Source organism: Aquila chrysaetos, chromosome 13, assembly GCF_900496995.4.
Source record: "Aquila chrysaetos chrysaetos chromosome 13, bAquChr1.4, whole genome shotgun sequence".
Classification (NCBI taxonomy): domain Eukaryota; kingdom Metazoa; phylum Chordata; class Aves; order Accipitriformes; family Accipitridae; genus Aquila; species Aquila chrysaetos.
Window position 1 is genome coordinate 31168954 of NC_044016.1, and position 10369 is coordinate 31179322.

At 41.6% G+C, this 10369-nt stretch overlaps 1 protein-coding gene across 1 annotated transcript in view; it reads right to left on the bottom strand.

The window, feature by feature from the left end:
* The window catches only part of SLC35F3 (solute carrier family 35 member F3), a 189022-nt gene extending 178878 nt beyond the window's left edge, over positions 1–10144 (bottom strand). The window contains exons 1-2 of the mRNA XM_030035801.2: positions 10092–10144; positions 9516–9745 (exon numbers count right to left, since the gene is read on the bottom strand). Of these exons, the coding sequence (XP_029891661.1) occupies positions 9516–9745; positions 10092–10144 (283 nt within the window). The remainder of the gene's footprint in view (positions 1–9515; positions 9746–10091) is intronic.
* Positions 10145–10369: the final 225 nt, after the last annotated feature.

A 10369-nucleotide genomic window follows, 5' to 3' on the forward strand; every position in this document is an offset into this window, starting at 1 on the left:
TACTTCTACATTATTTTATAATTTCTTCTCTTTAACTAGCCTCTCAAACCTAAACATATTTCTTTACATTATAAATGTCTTGTTTCTGAAGAAAAATCAACAACTGAGAAGTTACCAGACCAGTGGGACACTGTAAAACTAAATGCTATACAGCAAAATATAATTTCAGCAAAAGTACAAGGAACAATATGTTTTCTGTTATTAATTTCTGTTCCATGGAAAGTGCTACCCAAAAACATATGCAGTAGCTAGTGTCCAAGCTAAAAAATTAAACATGATTACCATAAGACTACTACAATGTTAGTTTGTCCAAACAAATACTAGTATAAATGGCTGCATATTTTATTAAATCAGTCTCAAAAGCTTTCAAAAGACATTGCATAAAGTGAGCAGGAGAGCCAACAGAATCATAAAGCCATGAAGATGTATTTCCTGTTTCACGGTACAAACACTGCATGGTTGATGTTAATCCTGGCACTGAGTATTTCAGCTAGGGCAAAAATTTGCAAGCAGATAATCCCTACTGAACACCCGATAAACCGCATTGTCTGGATACAAGTTACTGTTTGAAAAAGGAAAGCCAACTCCAGGCTTTCAGGACATGACCATGAAGACACCATCATCATCCTCACACAAGAACGACATCTCTGAAGGGGCAGGTCTTCAGTTCACTTCCCACCTGAGCACAAGCCTGTGCTCTGTTCACACAACTGCATGGATCTGGCAAAGCCAAAGCAAGGTACCCTGGGTGAGGTAGAGCCCCCAGACTGCCACAGGGCTCACAAACAGCACAACTGCCAGTGAGTTTAAGAGTCAAATGACTTGGCCTGCTCTAGCGTACATGGACGGTAGACAACAAGCTCAACTTTCATGCTACTTTGGTACCTTAGCTGGTGTGAAGAAGAGATAGTGAGGAAAAGCATCAAACCTGCGCTATTTCCCATGTAAAAGTCAAGGAAAAAAAGATAAAACCCTTTGGGTTGTCGCTACTGGATCAGGCCTACCATCTATTACATATATTGCAGTGGGATTGGTAGGACTTTGCACCACTGTCCAAAACTGAAAATCCGTTTGCTCTCTTTAGGCGTGTAAGGCCCCTTTTCACAAACTATTGCACAGGGGCCAGTTAAGGCAAAGCAAAAAGAATATTTAATTGCAAGATCAAGGCCTTATTATTTCACACCAGCAGCCAGTTACATTTGCTTGTCCTGGAGAAGCTCAAAGATTCAGATATCCTTGCCTCATATGATTGGCTTGCTGAGTTAATATATCCTGTTGTCTATGTGATGTTATCCTTACTTTTCTAAATGTTAGGCCACCTAAATTCCTACAATACTGGAATAGCTTTTCTCAGAAAAAAGCCCAATTCTTAAGTTGGCCAGATACATGGAAACAAAATGACAGGAAGCAAATTAAGGCATATTTGGTACAAAAAAGAACCTCATGAGACCTTCAAGTTCCAGAGGAAAGCAGAGGTGTCTGAAATGCCTTGGATGCACTTTTTAATAAGGGGAGCTCGCTGAGTACAGCACAAGCTTGCCAAAGTTTAAAGAAAATGAAATCAGGGAGTACCACCCCTGCATCCCCCCTATCTATGGGCACGTTTCATGGAGTGGTTCATAAAGCAAATACTTCTCTATGACCTTCCACGCAATCACGGCATCTTTTTTCTTTCACGGATTTGCTGAGGAATGAAATAACATGTGCCAAGTGAAGATAATCAGAGAATCAAAAATGCTCAGGGAAGCAGGTTCTACAACAAGATACATTGCATGAAGGCTAGCTATTCCCTAGGCAGGAACCATGATCTGCAGATAAATTTCTTTCTCCAAACATAAATGCTCATCGTATTACTGTTCTCAGAGTAGTCATCATTCACTAGCAATAGTGAAAAGCCTATGGCTTCAGCTTCCAAAACAAAGAGAGGGACAGAACTACACCCTCAGATGCTCCAGAGAAGGGCACTTTGCCAAGGGGCTAAAATTGCCTTTATGTAATTTTTCCATCCCTCTCTTTATCCTGAGGCTTATTTGACCCCAAGTAAATGGCAGCAATTATCAGCAGCTTCAGATTTACACCAGGAATATGAAACAGAAACACCTCATTACATTAAGAAGAGATTAGGGCACAAAAACTCACCTTGAAGACAGCCCTGACATGAGCCAGAATCTGGTAAAATTAGCTATTAGGCTAATGAGCATCGCTGGTGATGCACTCAGCAATTTTAAGAGGGACAAACATCTGGGTCCAAGAGTATTTGTTCTTTTGTGGCTTTGTGTTTCAGTAACACTAGTTACACAACAGTATCTGATGTTACAGTAGACCAGAACAGACTTTGCAGCCAGATTCCAATGCCGTTATCTCATGCAATTAGATAATTGCTTTTATTAAACAAATAATTGATTTAAGTTGCACATATACACCACACAGTACACTCCAGAACTATTACAGAAATTTACCTTGATGAAGGAAGGGCGTCCAGTAAAGATAGTTCCAAAAATAAGCATTTGTTCACAATTCTTGATAGTGTCCAAATTTTTTTTAACAAATTAGCTTGCTCCCTCATTATTCCATATCAATACAGAGTAGTTTGTGTTTTTAGCAACAATCCATTATTATGGATTCAACACATTGATTAGTGAACACATTGACATTTCTGTTTCAAAAAAAAAATACAGTTCACCAGTGAAAGGAGTCTCAAATGCCAGGTAACACTCTTCTTCAAAACTGCTAACATGGCCCCTGACCTTACAAAGACACACAACTAGCTTTAGTAGTAGGTTTTCATGATGGAGACTTCAGTGGTATACTGTACCAAAATAACAACATTTGTTAAGGATATAAAATGAATGCTGGAAGCCAACAGACCCCTAATTGCTGTCCCATGGACTGTTTTGTGTAAATGCATACTGTAGATGACATGTAATTAAAGCTACACTGAAAAAAAAGTTGAAAGCAACCAATTAATATGTTTAAACAGCAAACAAACAAAAAAAGAGGGGCCATTTTGTAGGTGGTAATTTTTAGTTTCTTCACTGTGAAAGCTAGATGCAAAATATAAAATATTTATCTAGCTACCTAGTTAAAAGTGGTGGTTACTTAACACTGCACAATTAAAATTGTCTAGTAAACAAGTTACTAAAGGTTCACATTTACCATTTACTAAATATTTACTAAACAATTCAAAATGCTTAGTAAACCAGTTTAAATTACAATTTGCTTGGCTTGACAGCAAGCAATTTAAAACTTAGAATTTGTGATTAATGAAACTCTATATTGTAACAGGAACCAGTTTTCTGCTTAGCATTGGCCAAAAAATACTTTTCTTACCACCTGCCAAAAGCCAAAGAACCCTCATGTCTCTTCTCCATTGGATTGTCTTGAAAATGAAACTTCTGAAAGGCTGGCTATATTTCAATCTCCCCTTTTCTTTAAATATTCATGTGGTATCTTTGGAGCTGCTCAGTATTCATCACCTGCACTCCTCTGCCCTGCCTCCCATGGCCAGATTGTGCTATTTCATACTCATTCTCAGTTGCAAGACCACCCAAAGAGTTAAAGCCCACAGGGGCCAATGGGTTCCCTTCCCAATGAGAAACGCCTCCTGTAATATTCTGGGACATCCACTCCAGGCTTATGATTAGGTCTCTGAAATATTTTAAGAGACTGTCTCTGGAGACAGTTCTTCTCAGTTACAATGAGTACTATACATATGGGGAAATGGCTTTAGGAGTTTTTGTGTGTGCTGCCATATGGATATAAATCAGTAATATCCCTGGTTTGCGTATAACCACATGTAGGTTTAGCTTGCAGCAGACAACTGTAGCTGACATCTGAAACAATGCTACAGTACTTTTAAATCTGCAATGCAATTCATTATCATTGCTTTCTTTCACCTGTAGGAGTTAGCATGTTTTCTTTTCTTTCGCTTTTCTGGCTAGCATAACAATTAGTTATGTTAGTATTGCCAATGAAAAGCATTAAAAAAAAAAAAAATTAATCTAGCCTCAGACACCATAAGCCTGGCTTGAAAAAAAAAACAAACCAACAGATGAAGCACGTATTTTTAATTGTCTTCTAAGATTCTGGGGGGTGGGGTTGACCTATAGATTGACCCCAGGGCAGCTATCCAAGTTTTTCTCCCAGAGCAAGACATCTAGATGTTACCCCATGTTTTCACCTGAGAAGCAAGACTCTCACATAATCATTTGACCTCAGGAACAGCAACACAAACCATACCACCAAGTCTTGCATTAGTTATAAGAGCATTACATTCAGTATTTATGTATTGGAAAACAAGTAATCAGTTTTAAATGAATTGCTTACAGCTGGCCTGAAAATGGCTTTCCCCAGAGAAAACAATACTCTTCAACTTCTGTCTTTGAACTTCTGGAAATTCCTGTATATCACCTCAAAAAATAAGTTAAATTCTTGCTCAGATGCAATTATGTGAAAACAGCATTTGCACAAATTTCAAGCATTAATATTTTTATCCTTATTCGTAACCCCACTGGATTTGCTTTTAGTGAGTGGGAAAGTTACAGCATTCAATGGCACATGAAAAGCAGATCACAAGGAGGAACATTGGGGATCAGCTGGAACCACTAATCTTTAGCTGTATAATTGATACTCCAATATTTATAAGGGTACAATGCCCATACTTTTCATTAGCTAAAACCAACACTAAACTACTACCTTCAAAGGCCATTGAAGTTCAGCAACCAGGGCATTTTCATACGCAAACAATTATGCTTTCTGAGCAATGTTTGGGATATTTGTAAGCCAATATGTTCCAATATGTTACTTATATTGGTGACAGCACTTAAATTCCAAAATCCAGGTCAAGACTTACTGTGCTACGTGCTGGATGAGTACTACATTGAAATTCTGTATGGTTTTACTTTAATGGGCATTAAAACTGTATGGTTTATTTTGGTATTGTTGAAATAACTATGAAGAAACATTAAAAATAAGAAACTAATATTTAAAATAGCAGGGAGGAGCAGAGCCAGAGAACAGTTACTGGACACAGTCTTTCCCTTTCACCTGAACAACAGCATGCCACTTAAAAGTCGTCACTAGAACAACCTGGAATCATTCACAAGGTCAAAGTGTCATAGAAATGTACATTCACAAGCCGTAAACCACAGAATACAGTCAATTCCTACTAAATAGAACTGCAAGGAGTTAAAAGTATATACTACTCTCTTAATATTCTTTCTGCAGGTAGAGTAACATCTGTAAGCACACAAAGAAGGTAAGTGAATAAAAGTAAGAGGTCAGGTGGTCTCTTGGGCATCTAAAAGGAGGGAGGGACCCATATAATCCTCATTTGCCCATAACGAGTCTGTATTTAGGAACACATGCTAAGGATGTTTGAAAGTCACTGCTTTAGAAGAAAGACCCTAATCTTAAACAAGGAGTAGAAGCAGGTGATCTGTAGGAAGAGGCAAAGATTGCAAAATAGAGATAGCTGGCTCAAGCCCACATGAATGTATTTAAAATACTAATCACATAATGACAGACTGTGATATTGAATCACCACAAAATAGACCTAGTTAATGTAGAGAAAAATGAATGTTTGGCAAAGGTGCTAGCTGCGCACATTTCGGGTGGAAACAAGCACCCTGCCAATTGCTACAATAATTAAAACAGACAAGTCTTCCATACAGATCAGTAAGACAGTTCAAGAGTTTAGTGACACTGTATTTCTCAAGTACAGAAAAGCTCCTAGGGACTATACGTCTAAAAATATTTAGGAACCTAATTCCTACTGATAATGGCACAAAATGGAAACTTAAAATATGGCTGTTCACCTCCAAACTTGTCTCTGCTTTTAAACTGAAGTCACAGGCTTTTAGAGGCAGAAATCATGGTAATTTACTTAACCTTCATGGAAGAGAACAGCACTGCTAATACAGCCCTAACAATGGTTTGATCTCCATACAACAAAAAGGCTGTCACTGGAATCTACGGATTTTTGTGGTGTTTTGTTTTTGTTTGTTTTTTTTTTTTTAAATTAAATGCTTTGATCCCTATGTGTAATTTAAAAAAAAATTAAAAGTCAATTAACATACCTCTTGTTGATAACTAGGATTTCACAAATATTGAGCTCTGTTATTGACGTAGCTGCATCAGAGTATGATTCTACAATCTGACTACATCTTACATGTGTTTCTTTCCCTCTGCCTTGGCATTTGAGAAATCAAATCACATGCTGCCAAAGAGACCCCAGGGGACAAATATGAATATTTGATTTAGACTGAAGAGCAGTTACTCACATAATTAGTTACCCTGAAAATCAATAGTGAGAATTTCAGAAAAATAAGAACTGCCAGATTGGATCAGGACACACTCCTATCCTCTTTCTGAAGGTGGGCAGATGCTATGGAGGAAAGCGCAAGAAACCCTCAAGAAGGTGGCCTGTATCAGCCTAAGAGGGGCTAATTTGAATTCTGAATAATGAAGTTTAATATTCTCTCCAATATTTTTCTGAACTTAATTACAATTCTAGATCTTGTCACTGCTATCAATTACAAGCCCTTGAATTCTTCATTTCAAGAACAAACTTATGTGTTTTCTTAAAAATTATTTCTTTTTCTATCAGTTTTTAATTGATGGTTTTCCAGCTGCATTGACTGTCCACCGGTTTTGCTCTTATGACACAGTAAGAAGAAAAACTCTATCTGCCTGAGCAATATGCGCCAGTACTTCCCATACTTTTGTTTCAACCTCTGTAACGTAAACAGCCAAAACTCTTGAGACTCTTTATAGATTGTCTGTACTCTTGCTCCTTACTCATCTCAGAGCCTTTTGTAATCTTTTTGGAGAGTAGATAACCAATATTACACAGTATTTCACTAGGCCGTACCACTAAATTCTCTGAAGGCATCATAACACAGAAGCACATCATTCAGTTTCTAAAATCTGGTTTGCAAGTGTAGTCAAACAGCAGAGGTCTTCCCTGAGCTGCGTACAGTCTCAAACTATTCCCTCTCACCAGCTGATGTAATGATGTGAAATTTTGCAAGTAATTTTGGCATTTTCAGGAAACAAGAGGCTTCTGTTTGGGAAAACTGAATGTCATTTGTTGACGTTTGGGCTATTCACCTGGCTGGGTCAGGTCTCCCTAGAGTAATGACAAGTCCTTTCTCGTCTGTCCAATCCATATCAGTTTGTGTCTTCAGCAGATTTTCACTTCTTCCTTCCTTCTTTCCATCTACTTTATACATATATTAAATACTGCAGTTGGTACACAACATTGAGGTATCCCAGTATGTTTTAAATGGTCAGGTTTTTACCACAACAAAACTAGTCTCCAAGCTAGTTTTGGGGTCATGGCAACACTCTCTCTGATGATCTCTGGCAGTTTCCCCTCACAGAGTTTTGTCAAAAAAACTAGCAAAAGCTTTCTGAATGTCTCAAACAATTTTATACACACATACAAATATTTATATAAACAGTCTAATTTAAGTATGAGAGGAATACACTCCAGTGTGAAAAAAACAGATCTGGCCCTACAGGTGATTTAGTTACGATAGAAAGAATGTCACTGAGAGAGAGATACCAAATCTAGATCAGACCAGATTATGGACTTATTTTCCAGAAAGCAGGTCCATTATTAATGCACTCCATAATTATAGTGCCAACAGCACCTAAATGTCTACAAGCATGCACAATAAGATGACAAAAGGTGCCCAGGGTGCAATTTGAATTTAATAAAAATTGTTTGTTCGCAGTTGTTGGGCCAATTAAACCTTCTAACTGGAAGGTGACAAGGAAAGTTCATATCCCAAACTGGGCATAAGCCCAGCTTGAAGGACTATTCAAAGAGGTTTCAAAGTAGCTGTGACAAAGCTGACTTCCCACTTTTGATGATCTACCCCACTTACATGCATTCAGTCAGGTATTCAGCTGGTGCAGATCAACCCTGCTCTGTTTCAACCATGCCATATTATACCAGCTAGAGAGATGGGTCTTGTCTTCTGCGTGTTCTTCTACATTCCTAGCAACTCCGATTTTAAATTGGCAACAACTTCACATAACCTATTATTTTTAGACATACATTTATGAAACTCACACACTTTGTATATTTATCCCCCACCATTACAACTCAAGTATGTAATTTTGTTATTCAGAACGAGTTATGAGAGAAAATATAACTAGAATAGCAGGCTTAGGCTTGCAATTAACTTTTTCAGACACAGTTATAAATTTCAACAAATAGGTTATAATTGAGGAGCCAGCATGACCTTTATTATTTCAGAAGGTTCAGCCATAGCAGCTCAGTGCGACTTCAGCTGGACTATTAGTCACTCTGTCAGACTGAAGCACTAACATCCAACTCAGTCTGGCATCAGCATATGATCTGATCCTGAAAACTGACCTGAATAAGCTTTACTCTCAGGAATGGTCCCAATCCAGGCAATGGAATTGCTCTTAGAGAAATCCCATACTCCCTGTCAGTGAAGTAGGAAATGTCACATATTTCTGTCATAATCACAATCAAGAAAAATATAAGGCTCTTGCAGAAGAAGTCTTAGAATATTTTTAAATCCTATAATCACGCAATCAGGAGTGGCTCTTCCTCACGGAAAAACTGAACAAGTACTGTGTACCACACTTTCTTGTATCATTCTCTTCCATTGTTAAGCACACTGCCAAACAGATAATCCAGGAGTAAACATTTCAGAACGTTTACACTTCATACTTAGAAAAGTGCAACATGAAAACAATCACTTTGTCAGAGCCAGTCTTCCCAGCAAAGCAATGATTTCTGTTACAGCAGAATCCTTTTTACAACAAAAACCCTGTGATGTTATGAAGGACGTTAAGACAACCAAAATATTTTTATGACTTCAGTTAATTGGTAAATTATTCTTAGAACTTGTTAATTCATGCAATTGCCATCATGGTGATGAAAGATGGCCAAGAAATAGGGTGTCACTTCCTTTGAAAATCACGTACGTGGAAGAATACAGCTAGGTCTCTCTTCATGCTGATATCATGCGAAGTTTCTTACTCAAGTGCAGGCATACGGAAGAAGCAATTCCATTTGACATAGGAAAAGGCACAAGATTCAGGTCAAGCGCTGTGAAAATCTGACAGACCCCCAAAACAACGGAAAGATGCACTGATAACGTATTCCTTGTGAAAACAGTATGTGCATGAATGCACTTGGGCTTCTACAGAGCCGCCACAACCACGGTAATCAGCATCACTAAGTGTGTCTGCAACATTAAGACAAATATTTGACCTATTTTCTTAGCAGAATTTAGCTGTCGTGATCCTCAGCACTACGCTCCCGTGAGCCTGCGACTGCCTAAGGACTAACGCAGCACGGGCGTAGAATTCTTTGCAGAGAGTGGGACCGCTTCCACGGGGCAAGCAAAGCGATCAGACCCCCCGCGCCCACACTCATCGGCCAGCTCTGGGCCTCGGTGGCCCCCACGCAAAGCCCCGGCGCTCGTCCCCCTCCCGGCAGCCCCCCGCGCCCAGCCGTGCTGGGGACTCACGTTTGTAGCTGGCAGCCCAGGGCTGGTAGCCGTAGTAGCCGGTGATGCGGAGGATCCGCTCCTCGATGGAGGTGAGCCCCACGGAAGCGCTGGTGAGGTCCTCCACGGAGCGGGACCACTTCAAGTCCTCTTTGATGGCCTCGTCCACCACCAGGTACTTCAGCTGCCGCAGCTGCGGGCTGATGTCGGACAGCCGCCGGGGGCTGACATCGGGGGAGCGGAATGCAGAGGGGGAGGGAGAGGGAGAGAGGGGAGGAGGAGGAGGACGGAAGGACGGAGAAGACAGGAAGGGGGGGCAGCGGCCGCGGGGCCGCCGCCCTCCGCCGCCCCGAGGCGAAGTTGGCGGCGGGACCTCCGCCGGGACCTCCGCCGGCAGGTGAGCGGGCCCGCCGGCCGCGGCAGCGGCGCCGCAAACTTTCCTCGCCGCTCTCCACCGGAGCGACCCCCCGGGGGGCGGGCGGCGGCGCCGGCTGAGGTGAGGTGAGGTGGGGTGGCGTGAGGTGAGGTGGGGTGGGGTGGGGTGTCCCCGTCCCTCCCAGCCCGCCCGGCCCGGCCCGGCCCCGCAGCGGTACTCACAGGGTGGCGGCTTTGCCCCGCGCGGAGCCGTTGGGGAACTCCCGGATCCCCATGGGGAGCAGCAGCGATGGCTGAGGGGCGCCCAGACTTCACGGCGGGGCGAGCCGGCGGCGCCCACCGGCCGGGTAAGAGGCGGGAAGGAAGGAGGGGAGAGAGCCGTGATGCGGCGGCCCCCCGCGGCAGAGGGTCTCCGGGCTGGCGCTAGCCCCCCGGCGGGAGGAGCAGGCAGGGAGACGGACGGACCGACCGCCGCTGCCGCCTGCGAGGCGCGGAGAGCC